Source organism: Filicampus tigris, chromosome 13 (assembly GCF_054856515.1).
Source record: "Filicampus tigris isolate MCC_2025a chromosome 13, RoL_Ftig_1.0, whole genome shotgun sequence".
NCBI lineage: Eukaryota > Metazoa > Chordata > Actinopteri > Syngnathiformes > Syngnathidae > Filicampus > Filicampus tigris.
The window spans coordinates 16,424,170-16,441,785 of record NC_141229.1 but is presented as its reverse complement, the minus strand read 5'-3'; the positions used below and the strand labels follow the sequence as shown (position 1 = coordinate 16,441,785).

The window sequence follows — 17,616 nt, the reverse complement described above, 5'->3', positions numbered from 1 at the left end:
CGCGCGTGCACAAATAATGAGGATCCTCAACTGCGCCTTGACTTTCTGTCTTAATCATCTATGGTTTTACTTTCAAATAAAGCATAGAGAGAGAGAGAGATAAGCATACAATACCAACATTTGAGGACATTTTAGAGGACAGAGTAGTAGCTACACCATTTGTAAAGTTAAAATCTAAAGATATTTGTCATATTTATAACTAGATCAGATCCAGATTAAATTTGGTTTCACATATCTTCAGAAACCTATAACACACAGCAAAATTTGTTGTAATCAATAAAAAAATGTTGACAAAAGAAATGTTGATACATAATTTCTTTTTGTAACCCAGAATGATATACTGTATCATTAATTGTACACAAAAAGTTGATATACTGCTTACTGTATCATTAAGTGTACACAGAAAGTTACACCCAAACACAGGACAAACATCTGCCAGTCTTTTCCGAACTTTTTCAAAAGACCCAAATTAGTTACCGTTAGTACAATGAGTTAGTACTCTATTTAGTTTTTCCGGTCAAAAACTTACTAAAATATAATGTCAACATATCAACAAATACATATAAATAATTGACAAAGTCGTCAACAGCATATATAAATCAGTTAAAACATGTAGCCCTTTGCCACGAAAATGTAGGACTGCTTGGTAATCAATAAAATAGCTTCAACCATTTTGGGTCCAACAAAATTTGCCACATTCACACAAATACATATAAATCAATAAAAATAACTTACAGGGTTGTAATCATCAGCAGCCATTGAGGGCGACACAGATATGGGGAAGGCAGCCTGGTCAAGAAGACAAAAAGCACACAATAAGTCACCAGCGAAAAAAATTGGCAAGCAACCTTACACCTCACTGCACTTATCTAATAGTGTTAGGCGAAAACATATTTAAAAGAATTGTAGTAGCCTAGACCTCTTCCAAATCATACAACAACGCCAGATGATTCAATAAATACCGCAGTAGTACAGAAGAAGACTGCTACCATGTGTTTTCCAAAGCTAATTGCCAATAACAAGAAGTTGACAAAAAACTAAGTATACACACGAGTGAAAAATGTATTTTGCAACACTGATTAAACAAGTGTAATCCACAAAAAGAACCCACACTCATGTTAACGTTACCAACTTTGGCAAGGTGGACGTAATAATTTATCATCCCAACCGTACAAAGAAATCCATCTGTGAAAAAGTAAAATGGATCAAAAATAGCTCTCAACTCACAGCTTTCAAGTTGGACTGTCAGCAGTTTGTGACGCACAGAGCACCTCCGTGCTGCTAAGTATCCTCACACCTTGTTTCAATACAGTACTACACCGCCAAATGCTAGTGATGACTGCATTAGCAATATGGTCAGACGTAGAGCAGTTAGTACTTCTCAATTGATCAACGTCAGTAATGGTGACATATTGAGAAATCAAAGCACCCACTTGACTCACTTCCTCAGCAAACTTGAGTTCCTTATTTTACAGTTGCCAACATAGTTATATCACAAGATCCTAAAAAAAAAAATAGCTCGACGTTCTTATGTCAGAACATTAAAAGCAATCAACACGCATCTATGTCTATCTCTATGTAGATGTATAACATCCTATACTATTATTGTCAGTCCACATCAGACTGACTGTAAAATATTTTTTAATAAAAAAAAATATTATTAAAAATTCACTTACAATATTGTCAAAGAAGAAAAATGAGAACACCAACACGACTCATACCTGCTAAAAGTGCTTCATAATTCAAGTATCAGTATCCTCTTTGTGCTAAACGCTTTACTACAGTGCATAAAGCGAGGTTCAGGATGTTGCACAACAACAGAAGCCTGTGGTATCCTTTCCGGGTGTCATGAGCGAGTTAGGCCGCCAGTGGGCGACGACCGCAACATCAAACTCTACACAAACAGACAAAACGCAAGGGTGCTTGTTTTTTTTTTTTTCCTCTTTCATGCAGACGAGTAAAACGTCAACTGTGGATTTTACAGCAAATATGGAAACTCATTTTCTGTGCTGTAGTTTTGAAATAAAGTCTTAAAAACACAATTTCCCTCAAAAAGGTTTTCAGTGGAACATGTTCATCATTTACTACATCTACCCATGTAGGGCAAAATAGTTTAAAACATTTGCCCTACATGGGTAGATATGGGTTTGTGAAAGTAAACGTTAACTCGTTCAGTGACTTTATACTGTCAACTCGGCAACGAAGTTTAAAAAAAAAAAACGGAAAAAGAAGGCGGGAAATCCAATCAATACTATTCCAAAAGGTACCAAATTTACTTTATTCATAGATGTTGTCCAAAAAAAAAATACCACCAAAATACTTCGCGTTTAGTAGATGTTTCAAGTGGGTATATCGAAACAAATCTTGGGAGATTGGCAATAGGAAATAATCACCTATCGCCCAAATAATCCCACAAGACAAAAAGCTGCACAATTGTTCGTAAACTACCAACATACCGTACCTGCCACCACATTGTCCACGACAGCAGCATAGACCGAAAACCGTGCTCAAAGTTCGACCAAACTTTTCCGAGCATGTCTGACAACAGAAAGCTGCAAAGTAGAACTTGCAGTTATCAGTGGGTTTGCCCTCATTCCCTCAGAGTAAAATGTAAAATAAGGTAAATCAAATGCGTTTCGTACAATACACCGAAATGAAAGAAACCGTCAAACATAGCTGTTGTACTGCACATTGGGACAAAACTACATTTCTCAAAGGACGCCCCGATTGTTTGACACCGGGTGTCGCTGCAAGGTAAAAAGCTTCGACAACGCAACATAAAAAGGAAGTCAAATCAAACGTGGTGGAAATGTCAAAATAATGACATTAATTTCAAAATAAATGTTATAATTTAGGTTTAGCAAATGGCCTCAAATCTGTGCCAAAGTAATATAAATTAGATAGTTAAAATGTATTTGACTGTAATTATATTATTGTACTTTAAAAGTAAAATTCACATGTAAGTCCTCAAAGTCATCACAGAACCTATCAACCCACTGTGCTCTGCTACCGACGGGAAGTCATGCGTATTTAATTTTCTGACGGAGTTCATGAAGCAAATTCGAAGCTGACCCAAAATAGCAGACATGTTTTATTACCCACTCATTGTCGAACTTCACAAAACTGTTGTTGCGTTGTAGGCACCCATGCTCCATGTCACTATGTGCAGCACTTTACATGTCGTGCTGGGATGAAGGTAACCATAACAGATGCAGTCCCGAATCCTGTAGACTTCATTTCAACTTAATAGGCCTCTTTAGCCAACACAAATAGAGCTTGATTCAAAATGACTAGAAAGAACCCACCGTTTTTGCTGTCTCTGTGCATTAGTAATTCCAGTGTTTCCCCATCCATACTGTCCATTTACGTACTTAGTTCGCATTAGTTCTGTGTCCTAATAGAGTGTTCCATTTCAACATAATTCACATTCCAGTCTGTTCACGTTTTTTTTTTTTTTTTAAGGTGTCAGTGTACAACTTAATCGTGATTTAAAGGAGCATTTGTGTGCAGCTGAGTTTGAAGAGGCCTTAAGGATTCCCAAGAATTCTGATTGGTCACAGCATTGTAGGGCTCAATCTCCCATCACGACTCATGCTGGGAAGTGCCACGGCACTTATCTAATGTACCCCACGCCCCCAACACCACCCCACACCCTTCCTGACCCGAAACCAAATGTGTGAGAGAGAGCTCTAACAGAGAGGCTATTCTTCTCGTGCAAGAGAATGTGTAAATGGGGGATGGGTGGTCATGATATCACAATCTAGTTTGCTCACTTTGGCTTCCTTTGTTGCTCTCCTATGGTCACCGTGAGGGGTCTTGTGTTGCATGAATGTTAATATAACCGCAAATACTACATTTGCGTGTGCTCAAGTGGGATTCACACGCATGTACGCACGCATGCATGCATACCAGGGCTCCAGACGGACAGTTTTTACAGTAGCCCCTAACTTAAAATCGCTGGCTCCCTGGAAGAAAATCTAGAGCTGCACACAGTAAATTGGCCCCACTGGCATCGGGCCGAAACCTCCAATGTCACAATTTGCTCAATGCAATATTTTTTCACAAATCTACAACATCGGTGGGTGTTATTTTTACAAATGATTGCCCAATCTTAAGTGTTGAGAATGGCTTGCTCGCTTTGATGATGTAACGTTAATGGTTGAGCAAACATGCCATTTTTGGGGTCCCCTGAAAAGGGAAGATTTTGGACATACAAGGAGTCCGCCCGACGGCAGCAACTTGCAAAGTAGATACTGTATTCACATTTCCCTCCATTTTCAGTGTATTACTGATACATATTCGTAAAAACGACTATGTTTTCAATTAACATTGTGTTGTGTGTTCGACCCTACATAAAGCCTAAGTACTCTATAAGTTATGCATCTTAAATACTACTCGTTCATGTTTAGACCGGCAGTATTTCGAAAAATTTAGATCGGCAGGGTATTTCGAAAAATTTCGCAAGCCAAAAATGTTTTCAAATTTAGTTGAAATAACACAAAATAGGGCGGCACGGTGGCCAACTGGTTAGTACGTCTGCCTCACAATACAGAGGTCATGGGTTCGAATCCGGACTCATATGTGCAAATGTAGCCACAGCAACATCAAGCTCCTTGGAGATGGTCTTAAAACCTTTAACACGCTTGTCTATTAGGGATGTCATGATATCCAAATGTCACGATATGATAATATCACGATATGAACCTCACAATATGATAATTATCACGGTATTGCGGGGAGGTTGGCGATATAAAAAAAGCTCATGATACTGTATAAGAAGCTTATATTGAAAAAAAACATCAAAATATTCTGTTTTCGTACATAATAAAAGCATTCACAAAGAAATAGGCTTGGCCAGTCATGTGCTCCTATTGGTGATTAGCGTGGGTCTTAAACATAGGTGGCATCAAATTAAACGGCACTAATAAGATAACCACCAGAGGGTACTGGAACTGCACAAATGGAAAACAACTTGGGCTTTTAAAGATTTGCTGCTATTAATATTGTGACATGACGACAACGATATATCATGGCAATTTTAATGTCGCGAGATCACAATATTGCAGATATTGTGACATCCCTATTGTCTATAATTTTCTTTTTAATCTCCTGAGATAACTCTTTCCTTCAATTTCAGTGGCCAATGTTTAGTGTGGTATAAACCATGTTACAAAACCTCACAGTGACTACTTGTCTTCCTCTAAATTGACAGACTGACTGCTGCCAAGTTCGAAGACACCTGCATTGCTAATTACAAGACACACCTTGGTTGAACATGTCCCTATGGTCAAATTATTTTACTTATATACTTTAAATGTTCTTCTAGGGTTTCCGTCATTTTTGTCCAGGCCTGTTTCAAGAGGTCATTTTTTTCCTGTTGAACCCCAATTAAAAAGCCAAGTTAGATTTTTACTGGTGAATTTTCATATTTTTCAATGTATTATTAATGTTACTATTATTATTATTTGTTTCTTTTATTACTAGAAGGGTGCTAACATTTTTTCCACGTGTATTACACTACATCACTGTGCTGCCCCTTAGGGGTTTTCCTTGAATCAATTTTTTTCAATATATGACCCTCAATTACTGCACAACAATGCACGATTTTGTGTTCGTTTGACAAAGGAAGTGTACTTACAGCTTGAGAGAAGGACCAGGAACGTATATTTGGTTGATTATACCTGCAAGAGCAAGGAGAAGAATTTAAAATTGGCATCTGAACTTCAACTTAGCCTCCCACTTTGGTGCTGTATCTCACTCAAACATGTACAGATTGTACACACACAATCTATTGCAAGCTGACACAGACTGATTCTGATGACAGAATCCATGGAAAATGTTTAATGGCTGGAATGCGGTAGGTTGGTGCCAGTGGTTTTGATAATGCATTTGGCAAAACTGCCACAGCAACATGGGCTCCCAAAGCTGAAAATACACAGTGCACCCCAGACGGGCCTCACCCTGCAATTTAAGGCAACAAAAATGTCATCTTATTTTCCTGCCTTTCAGTTCCTTTTCCTTTTCCCCTCTTCCCATCAAGGTTATTACAGTTAACGAAAATTGACAAAATGAGTAAAGCTAATATTGAAATGTCCCTCTTTTTTGTTCATGTCAATGAATTTCATACTTTTACGTTGAATGTTTTTATTTTGCTATAACGGTTCAGCGGCACAGGAAGAAATGATGCAAGGAAGGAAGGTCGCACAGTAGTTTGGGAATTGTAGTTTTCTCCATTTTATTACACAATGCTTATCGTGACATTCATTCATTTAAATATTGCACTCAAGAAATACTTTATATTTGGAAAAAAACTAAAACTAATAAAAACTCAAAACGAATCATTTAGAAAAAATAAAAACCCGTAAAAACTAACAGACTTGCTCTAAAAATGTATCAAAACTAACTAAATTAAAAAAAATTGGCAAAACAATATAAAATCTAACTACAATTAAAAAAAAAATCCAGAACGATTATAACCCTGCTTTCCATCTATTGTTGTTGTTTTTTTCTTAAACAGATTTGTCTAACATTTGAGTAACAACACAATTTTGTTGATAGACCTACAGCAGGAAGAAGGGTCAATAAAACAGCCGACCCTATCACATAGGATCACACAACAAACTGATGCCCACATTAGTACAGTAGCTATACAATCCAGCAACAGTAATTCTATTTTGTATTAGCATTATGCAATGCACTGAATGCATTTAACGACGAACAAGATAGCATATGACATTGTTAAATGAGAGCTGCGAATATTTCTCAACCAAAACAGAATTTTTTTTTTTTTGTAAAGCTAACTTTTGAATATGCCTCCTGTAATGGACATCATTAGACGATGGATAAATACCTTCACTGCTCAGTCTTCTTCCCTTTTTTCCAACAGCTACCAACTAGTCACAGCAAACAGGCTAACATTCCAAAAAGTTATTAGTGGTTACTGTAGGCAGGCTACCAATACGCCTTAAAGGTTATAATTGTTCACACTATGAATAAATCACAATGGACTACTTTTTTTCAGATTTTTGAACGTGGAAAACCTCTGAAGGCCGAGTAAAGAATCGACTAACTGCCCGATGAGCCCCAGTCAGCCGAGTGTTGGCCAAGCATGAAAATTCTTAAGGTGTTTGATGGGGTTGAGGACAGGTCTCTCAAGTTCCATACTAACATTTTCCAAGCACGCCTCGGTGTAAATTGCTTTGTTCCCTGGGAAGAGAAAAAGGCGTTCCCCAAACAGTTATGCAAAATGTGCTCTATGCATGACTAATTAAGATTCATGGCAAGGAAAGGACTCAAGCTCATTGATGAATTAATTGATTAAGATGTGTTTGTCTGCTTTTTGTCCTTCATGGAGCTAAACCAAGTAGGAGCTTCTAACAGGTGACATCAGAATGAAACCAATTCAGCATCACATTAAATGCGCGGTCATGTGGAAAACGCATTTGTTTTTGCACATTTTCCTACTAAAATGAGGTGACAGCTGATTAATTCTTGCGTCAATCATATCCTCTGGCCTTAACCAATGCCGTGTACTGTATTGCTAGACACCAGCCCACTCCCAAATTAATGAGTCAACCGATTAGTTTCGCATCCGTCCATTTATTGTAAATATGAGTCATGTGATGTGATTGAGCGGGCGAAAAATTGGCTGTGATGTTTTTGCTACCTAAAATAGAAGCATGTAGGTGGGAGGGTGACTTGAGTCATCGATCATGATGCTAAAGTGGGGAGTCGCGCTTCATCAGGCACTGTACCCGAGAGCAGAGGAGACACGGGTGTCACGGATGACGGAATATAGAGGAAAGAGCGAGCCTCAGATGTCGTCATCTGTCACAGAAGGATGCTGTGCTTTCAAGACTCTCTGAAGCTAAAAAGACAGCTACAATATGTGTGGTATTGGTATTAACTCATAGTCCACAAACCCACTATTTATCAGAATGTCTTGTTTCAACTAGTGGGCCTACATAGAACATATTTTTGACAAAATTAATTTGGGTTGACTCCCCTTTAAACAACTGAGTTTTTAATCCCCCGACTTCAAACGCTGTAATTTCAGCACCTCAAATGATTCCACCCCTGATGTGAAGGTGTTGCCAACCCACAGCTCTCGCCACCTGTCTTTCTATGCGGTAAAAGCAGCCCACACCCACTGATGCTGCAGTTCGTTCTGAAACAGTTCCACAGGCTGCCGCCCAGTCTGATGAAGGGAAATGAGACTCGCCGGCCTCTTATTTTTGCCATTAGATTTACGAGCTGAACACTGCATGAATGTGTTAAAGAAAGTGGGCAAAGACACTCACCGGTTGAGGAAGTCCCTGCTAGAGTGCCAGTCGGGTCCCTGCGATACATAAAAAAGTTCACGTTTTATGTTCCATTTGAAATAAATTGATCACTAAATTCATTTGAATTGCAATAACCAGATGGAGTATTCAGGACTATGCATTTAAATTTAAAACACTTATATGAATAACACATTTTCTTTATTATGTCTCTGTCTGTGATTCACACTCAATCGTAAATCAACATACCATCCACTTGCAGATGTTTGTGATATGAGCAGGCATAACGAGTTAGTGGTTGACAAAGTTGATGGGTTAAAATGAGTGCGGGTGGTATTTAGGCAAACCTCAGACCTTCGCAAGGTGCTAATTACTGAAGATCGCAGGAAACTAGCACTGCAAGCATGGGCAAGAGCCAGATAGACGGAAGGAGAAACAGAGAAGATTAGCAAATACATGCAGCAGAAACCCAAAGAAAGGAGAGAGTTTGTTTTAATCAGTGAAAAATGGGCAAAAGCTGGCAGGCAGTGTAATCCTACACTCACCTTTAAATGCTTAAAAGACAACGTACTAAGTGTAGAAATAAGAGCTCCTCATGGTAAACCTGCTTTGAGCATATGGTCCACCAGCTGGAGTCTAAAGGTTCATCAAAGAGGAAGGTGCATTCATAACCATCATCACCGGCTGACATACACCCACCCACACACAGAGTACCTTGACGTGAGCTATCCTGTTACACCACATGCTTCAAAAACACAAGCGGAGTTCATAGAAGGTTAGAAAGGCAAAGTATAGTGCGGTGCTGCATTCACGTGCAGTGAGAAAGTCAATAATAGCCTCGGAGAGGCTTAACAGTTGGTTATCAGAAAAAGATGTTCTGATCCAGAAGTTGAATGAGCATAGAATACTTAATGAAAACGTGTTCGAGCACAGTTCAACAGTAACCACACTCAATGGTAAATAAAGACAATATGAAAGAATGACTGAAACAAGCTGTACTTTTTAATAAAATGCTATGCAAAACTTACAAAAAGGCATATCAAGCAATAACGGAACCTCCCTCTCAGTACATTACAATACTGTCTGATGTGATCTGTAGTCTTTCCATTGCATGAGCTAGCACAAGGTAATTTGACCAGTGTGGACAAAAGCATTGGTTCAACAGTAACTGTAACACCCTGATTTAAAAAGGCCAGCTATTACCGTACTGTTATCCAGCTGCATGTATTGGCCCCTTGAGTTGGGTTAATTGCAGAGTAAGCTGAAACAGGATAGAAAACACTGCACTCAGCAATGTGCGTAGCTTTAAAACCCAAGACAAATGTTTGTTAGTGAATGATGAAAACATCCTTTCACCAACCAATGCAGCAATGTCAATTGAAGTGACAATCAAAACAATTATTGTAAGGATATGCATAGCTTGCGAGAGGCAACCATCGGCTGAGAAAAAGGATGTACAGTAGCTAATCTATCACAAAAAGAATCGAAAAACATACATGCACTGTTGCATTAACAAAAACTGCTGTTTGAGTTCCTTACTTGATAACTCATTCACGTAAATAGAACAAAAATAAGAACATGACCAAAGTAATACCAGGCATAGACATAACTTAATATGTACATTGTGGTTCACAGACAGCAAAGTATCCTAACCGGAACAAATTGATCATCTTGAGGCCAAGATGAGATTTAGTTGTAGTGAGGATTAAAGGGGTGATGATGTAATGTAGTAAGTACAGTACTCAGGGTTCGACATTAATGGTGGCCCAATGGCCCAGGGAAACAACACCACTGTCGGGTCACTACCAACGTTCAGACGCTGGCCCATCAGGCCAGTACAAATTTCAAAGTCAAATTTCGGCCCAAAAGTACGTTGTTGGTTTCCGACACAACCCAGGCTGAAGCAGGATGGTGTAATGACGCAAAAGAAAGAAAAAAAAACGGCAGTATACTATTTATCCTGCTTATCTAAAAACAGATATATTTTAAAGTATTTTAGAATAATATATTCTTTTCATTATTATACTTTAGTCCCTTTCAATGTAACGCGATTAAAGGTGAAGTAAACCCAAACATATTTTTTTCCAGAATATGTTCTATGCCGGTCCACTAATTGAAAGCTCAGCTTCAGAAAACTGGTGAGTCGTGACTGGTCGTTATCTGAGCCCTGAGCAACTTGGATGTCATCTTCTATCGACAGAAGTGACAAAATGGCCGCTCCCTGAGATGGCTAAAAGTGGGTCCATTTTGCTGCTTAACTTAAATACCACAAACACAATATTAATCAGAATGTTGTATTTCAACTACTAGTGGGCCTGCAAAGAACATATTCTGGCAAAAAATATGTTTGAATTGACCAAACTCTATTGACGATAGTACCACCACTAGTATGGTATGAAAATGATAAATATCAAATAGTAGGGATGTCACAATATCGGCCAAGTTGTTTTCCATTTGTGCAGTTACAGCACCCTCTGGTAGTGAGGTTATTAGTGCAGTTTAATTTGATGCATGAGTGGCCAAGCCTATTTCTTTGTGAATGCTTTTATTATGTACAAAAACAGAATATTGTGATGTTTTTTTTATGTGAGCTCTTTTTTTGGTAAAATATCGCTAACTTTTGATATATTGCCAACCATTCCACAATATTGTGATGTTATCATATTGTGACATCCTAAAACCTAACGTATTATCCATGAATATACAGGGCCAGTACCACTTCTGACAAGACCACCACAAATTGGCTCATCGGGTCATCACTTAAAAAGACTTAATGTTGGACCCTGGTACTACAAATGCAGGGTCGGTGGATGAGTAATAGTTGGTAGTAGTAGGCAACACCAGGGAAATAGAGTTGGCAAGAGAGTGCAAGAGAGCCATAAGCTGCCGGCAAAAAAACAGCCGGACTTTAAAAATCAAAGGCACAAAGTAAGGAAACAGGAACAGGAAGCCCCGAACAGGAAGCGGATCATCAGTGAGTCAACAGTTTAAGTCTCGTGATCCAACTGACCAGTAGCGAACGATCGGCCGTTGTGCGCTTGGAGACCGCAGCTGAGGGGGCTTTCTTGACATCCTCCTGGTAGGGGATGGTGGCGCTGTTGTGGAGGTCGGAGTTTGAGTAGTAGCGGCTACCTCGGATGTGGTCCACTCTGACTAGCCGATGCTCGCCGCTCGGCATGTAGGTGGGCGGAGACGCTGACGCCACTTCCTCGGCTATGGTGGGGATCCTCTCATTGCTCAGGTATCTGAACATAAGGTCCTCACCTTCACAGAATGACAAGTCACTTGATATTTGCTGTGCATCTCTGCAAAATATCCATAGCATATATGAAGCGTTTTTTCTATTTTTTTCTATTTGGTGGTACAGTTCATTGCGGCTCGCCATGGTACAGTGTGAGACCAATAACCGTACAGGCGGGATGGTCATGTACTGTACGTATACACGTCACAGCAGTGTGACAAAGTGCTGCCAATAAATTCATCAAAGCAGAGTAAGATAACAGAGAACTAATAGTGGAAATGGCTAACCTCTACCACAAGCAAACTTTGACTAGAAAAAAGTACAACAAAGAAGCTGTGTGTGTGTCAGAGTAAAACCTTCTTATAAATTGGAATATTGAAGTAAGAATGCCATTAGTACCTTTCCTGTTCTGTGTCCATGGCTTAGCAAAGGGATCTACAATTGCAACACAAGTATCCACAGGCATGGAGAGTGGCCGGGGCTTACCTAGAAAACATGAGAGAATAACAGTTACATGAACTACTGTATTATCTGTTAATGCAGTGTGTCTCAATATTTATTGAGCCAAGGTACCCATTTTACATTTGAGATACCTTATGGCACACCACCAATCAAAAAAAATACTTTGTGTGAAATTTGGGCATATTTAATTGAACACAAAGTTGATATACTTGCAGAAAGCTTGGACCTTTTCTGTTGTATGGTTTATTGCACCTCCTGCCATCTAATTTAATTGTGCTGCCTGTCACCGTAAATGTCGCCGGCAGAGATGGATTAACAAATATATGATTGTGATTAATAAATTATGATTTGCGGACAAATTCTGTGGAATTGGCTCATCCTCATGGAACACTAGCATATCACGGCATCCTCATTTGGAATCACCTTTTAACGCTATCTACAAGAAACGCATATGATTAAAAAGTACAAACCACGAGAAGTCTTGTGCTCCCTCATTCTGGGCTGGATCACATTGGCATCGATTGGACAGCCGACACTTAGTTTGTCATAATCTGCGATGGTGCAGCGTTTCCTACTCTCCTGGTCTAGGAAGGAGTTGGGCGACTCAGAGCCTTTTGGCCTTTTACTAAAACTAGAGAAGGCGTCTGTTCTCCCCTCTCTGCAAACACAAGAGTACAACAGTGCGGGACAATTTTTAGCAGCACAAAACAAAGTATGATTTGTATATGGCAAAGACGTGGTGATAAAAAAAAAAAAAAAAAATCACTCCCTCTATCATCTAAATGAATGTAGAACATGTAGTCATCTCCCTGTAGCAGGAAGATAAGAGTCATTGCATCAGGATGGTGGTGGGATTTGTGTGAGCAGAGTGGGTTGGAAAAAGAAAAGCAGAACAGAGTATTCTGTGGGAGGTGAACGTCAGGCCACAGCAACTTATTAGGAAGGAGGGTACAAAAACAACTTGCATCTCTTTGCATCTGTTTAACACTTCAACTTGTTCAATCAATCATCCAACTATATTCTTTTAGGTTCACAGGGAAGGTAGAGCCTACCAAAGCTTCTTACTAAGGGTGCTGAGCGGCGGGAAACAGACAGAGATTGTCTGACATAGTAATATAGGCAAGTGAAGAGTCTTGAGCTAACCTAACATATGTATGTGTTTGAACTGTGGGGGTAAACAGGAGTGCTTGAAGAAAAACCTGCATAAAAACACGAAAAAAAACTCCAAAGAAAAAGGGCTTAACAAATTCCAAGCAGCTTTCCCCCTCACACCCACTTGCATCAAACATACTGTAACTACTTCACAAATGCGAAGTTTCACCTTGGAGTGTACGGCATTTGAGGAGGAGGCGGGATATAAAAATCAAGGATTGCTGGTTTCTCCTTTTTGGTTGATCCATTAGCTGAGCTGCATGGGGACTGGGCTCGGATCAAACAGGAATTGTTCTGGAAAAGAGTGAGGGAGTGGACGAAATGAGTCAAACGATAGCCGCCGTACACAACAACATGACGCCTTCAATAACATTTCTGATAAGACCTTCATACATTTGATTGTGAGTGATTAATGTCGAACGAAGACAGTGTAAACTAATTAGGCTTCATACATAGATCTGCGTGTGGCTGCCATGTGTACAGATAATACAGTACTGCAAAGCATTCATTCTAGCCTAAAACAGGACATGTCCGTGTTTTTCTTGTAGGAGTCCAAGATAAACTGAGATGGCCAACACTGATATCCCGGACTACTGTACTTGCAAAAAAAAACAAGATGTGGGCATGTTGACAGTGGGCGCCTTTGCGATGACAACCTTTTTGCAAAACACGCATATCTCATTCTCGGACTAAAACAGAGGCTGCGCAATCTGAGAAAGGCGCTTTTTGGATTTCAGTCGTCCACTTTCACAGCAGCTTTGTTGTCTTGATATCCGCTTAAGGAGGCTCAAGTGCAGAAATGCCTCGAATGCACTTACTTGTAAAGGAAAAGCCCATTGTCACTTAACCTATGTGAATGTATGTGCACGATTACCATGGATCATTGCTAGTTGTGTCGTGTTATTTTAACAGCAATATCCCGGCCATTTGTTTGTAATTAAACAGATACGATCCGAGCAAACTCCTACACTGCAGCATGGCTGCTTTATCTCCCACACTGAATCACGGGATATGCCATTTATGACGGAAAACTCGAGCATTGAACTCTTCAAAGAGCCTCAATCAGACTTGTCTGGGCTTGTTGCTTTGGACTCCTGACTGTAAAAAGCTTATAAATGAGAGATAATGACTAGACACGCGTAGGAGGAAGTGTATATGTACCTGAGGTACAGGAGGCTTCCAGCGCATATTCTTGAGAGGGGCGGGGGTAAAACCCGTTGTTCCTGTGGGTCGCTTCTTTAAGAGGAGGAACACACCTTTGGGATCCTCCCTAAGTTTGATTACCAGGTTTTTCAGCTGCCAACCAACCTGAATGACAGGAATAGAACACACACTGTCTCATTAACATTTGCTGGTAATCCTACACTGAAAAAATGGTCTGTTGAATTCACTCAATTTTATTTCGTCAGGTGGTTGCACAAAATAAAATCATCTGGATTCAGGTACATTTTTCAAGTAAATGTAAACTCTACTTTAAAAAAGTATCTGGATCCAGATGATTATATTTTCTGCAACCACTTGACGAAATACAACTGAGCAAATTCAACAAAAACGTCTTTCAGTGTATATAATGCTTTGCCAAATACTGTAATATTAATGCATAAAACTACATCAAATAATATTCTCACCACTGTCTGTTGATTGACCTGAATCACTTCATCACCGGCGTGGATCTTCCTGGTCAGATCGGCAGGGGACTGAAGAACAAACATAATTGTTTCATATGTGCCTCATTTTTTTGCCTGCTGCTCAGTAGTAGTTCAGATCATGTCTCATCTTTTATTGACGATATCATGTTATTTGTACCTTTAATCAATCAAATTCAATCCAAACAAACAAAGCCGTGGGAAAACGCACAACAAACAGGAGCGTTGTCGGTGATTCAGAAAGCGATTCACAATGAGGGCTGGAGGCAAAATGATCCATGCATAACAGTGATACTGGTACATTAGTCACTGCCTGAATGTGTCATTGTTGACAAAGGTGGGACTTTTGCAGAGGCTGTTTGCGGATGTGCAAAAACATAATTTTCACAAGCATTAACTGCTACAAACTCCTTAAGAGTTTATACTCTAAGTCGTGCACTTTTACTACTGGAGGAGGAGATGTGAAATGGAAAGTAAGAGGAGGGTGAGAGGGAAGCGTGAGTTGTTGTGTTAATACCTACATGTTCTGTGGTTCCAGTAATGACATGTAAGCCATCATATGTCGACTTAATATACATCCCCTAGGAGGAAACACAAAACATTGTACTTTGTATTGGGATGAATACTTTTAAAATGGGGACATACATGAGTGTCGGATGAAGTATTCCTTACCAGTCCTTCACCCGGTTTGATATTTGTCAGCTGGACTTCCTCCAAGCAGGCGGACTGGCTCATCAGGGGGTCAGAGGTGGTTCTCACAGTCTGATCACAGATGTTGTTCAAAATCTTGGACTGGTAAAGGAACAAACAAACAAAATATAGCAAATGATTGAAAACACGATCCGTGACATAATTATCTCAATGCGCAGAGCCACAGCAGCTGTGTGAATGGGCACTTCGGACGGGAGTGATTTGACGCTTTGGTGAGTTCTGTCTTAAAGGGAGAGGTGACTAAATCCCCGTTATCCTCTAATGCACTGATTTACCAGGAAGCCATGATTGTGTATGCCTCAATGTCAAATCCATAAATCGATCATTTCAATGTATCAGGATTGCATTGCTAGAGCCAAGTATGAAGGACTGATTGGGCATAAAAATTGTACAAAGTAACTGGCTTATCCATTCAATGATCAGTGTTTATCTGTTTACTAGGGATGTTCCGATCAGGTTTTTTGACACCGATACCGATCATGCATGAGTGAGATCGGCCGATACCGATTCCGATCACTTGGAATGTCTGTATATTTTTTTATTTATTTATGGTGACTGCTATTATGTAATATTGTCTGAAAAAAAACAGCCATATTATTGCAGTAATTTTGACAAAAATCTATGTATATTTTCAAAAGCATGAAGGAATACAAAACCGTCGCTGGCACAATACAACAATTACTCCGTCACAAAGATAACTGAAAAACTTAAATTTACCAGCTTTTAGTAACACAGTTTTTAACAGATCAAAATAATCAGCAGTCTCAAAAGACTTAATTATGCAAAAAGTCAAGTAAATAACATGCCACCTAAACATTAAATGGTTCAGAATATAATCAAAGTAGAAAAAATAGTCACATGCAGGCTTCACTCGAATAAATTATTCAATGAGTTCCTGAATTGAAACGACTCAGGAACTTTATTGTCTTGTGCATTTGTCAAGGAGAAAAAAGTCACTGTTAATCTTTTTGTGAATTATAAAATTATATAGTCGGTCTGTTGCCCACAAGTGACCTACAATGCCTGTGGCACAAATGCCACTTATACTGCGCTGTGTCCGACTTGACTTTATTCAATGCAGTGAGCCTCGTAAACTCACCATAGTCTCCCAATTGCTTGTTCTTCAAATGTCAGATTAAGTTGGTTATGTTGAAACTTTTGGCCATGCTCCCCGTGTGAGGTACATTTTCATGGCATATACAGTATTACAAGATGCAAACTCCACACACACAGCAGACAATGCTATGTTCACACCAACTGCGGTGTTGGGAATATTCGATCAAAGCCTTTTATTGCCGATCAAAACATCCGATCACCCGCAGCTCATGCTTTGCAGCCTTGTGTTGCGTCCCTCCCACCTGCTCGCAGCGGAGGCGCGGCTGCGTTATGGAGCCTTTCTGGCGGCGCGTTTCAATTGGAGTCAATGTAGCTCGCGCGGGTGGGCGCGGCTGCGTGCAGGGCGGCGTGAGTGATGCTTTTGGATACGTCGTCGCGTATCAAACATATCAACTTTTTTGCCATTTCCTCTCGCGGCAGCCAGGCATGAGCTGCGGGTGATCGGGTGTTTTGATCGGCAATAAAAGGCTTTGATCGAATATTCCGATCACGTAATTTTTCACGAAAATCAGCCGATCATGATCATTGTCCGATCGATCGGAGCATCCCTACTGTTTCCTGTCTTCATTTAAATTTATTAAACAATGTGTAAAATTCTGCTGTATTTTGGACACTCTGCTTGTTTGAAATTGCGACCTGGAGCCCGAACAGTGTCTGCAAGAGGAAGCATTCATTGATTGATGACCTGGTTGCCAATGGCAATGCTTTAGACCCGTCACTATCCATGAAGAGAAATAACCGGGTGCTGAGATAATGTCTAAGTAAAAAGATATAAGACTTCTATTCAGCCAGACCCTTTAAATAAACTTTTGTCTCTCCTAGAATTATCATTTGAAATTAAAGCAAGAAAGAGACATACATTCAGGATACTTACTACTTCTAGGATTTTTTCTTCCATCTCATAAACACAGCAGTCCTGTTAGACAGAAGAAAGGTAATGACGGATTAGGAACCTGAGCAGTAAACAACATTGTAGCAGAAGATGCAGCCATAACAGCGGTTAGTGAAT

At 39.7% G+C, this 17,616-nt stretch overlaps 1 protein-coding gene across 2 annotated transcripts in view; it reads right to left on the bottom strand.

Annotated features, from left to right (window-relative positions):
- Positions 1-17,616, bottom strand: part of LOC147137765 (connector enhancer of kinase suppressor of ras 3-like) — a 50,410-nt gene that overhangs the window by 7,358 nt on the left and 25,436 nt on the right. For both annotated transcript variants that reach the window (XM_086050643.1, XM_086050642.1), the window contains exons 5-16: positions 17,482-17,523; positions 15,453-15,572; positions 15,302-15,361; positions 14,763-14,831; positions 14,296-14,442; positions 13,304-13,428; positions 12,453-12,640; positions 11,920-12,006; positions 11,290-11,543; positions 8,301-8,338; positions 5,639-5,681; positions 736-789 (exon numbers count right to left, since the gene is read on the bottom strand). In XM_086050643.1, coding sequence (XP_085906769.1) covers positions 736-789; positions 5,639-5,681; positions 8,301-8,338; positions 11,290-11,543; positions 11,920-12,006; positions 12,453-12,640; positions 13,304-13,428; positions 14,296-14,442; positions 14,763-14,831; positions 15,302-15,361; positions 15,453-15,572; positions 17,482-17,523 — 1,227 coding nt within the window. The remainder of the gene's footprint in view (positions 1-735; positions 790-5,638; positions 5,682-8,300; positions 8,339-11,289; positions 11,544-11,919; positions 12,007-12,452; positions 12,641-13,303; positions 13,429-14,295; positions 14,443-14,762; positions 14,832-15,301; positions 15,362-15,452; positions 15,573-17,481; positions 17,524-17,616) is intronic.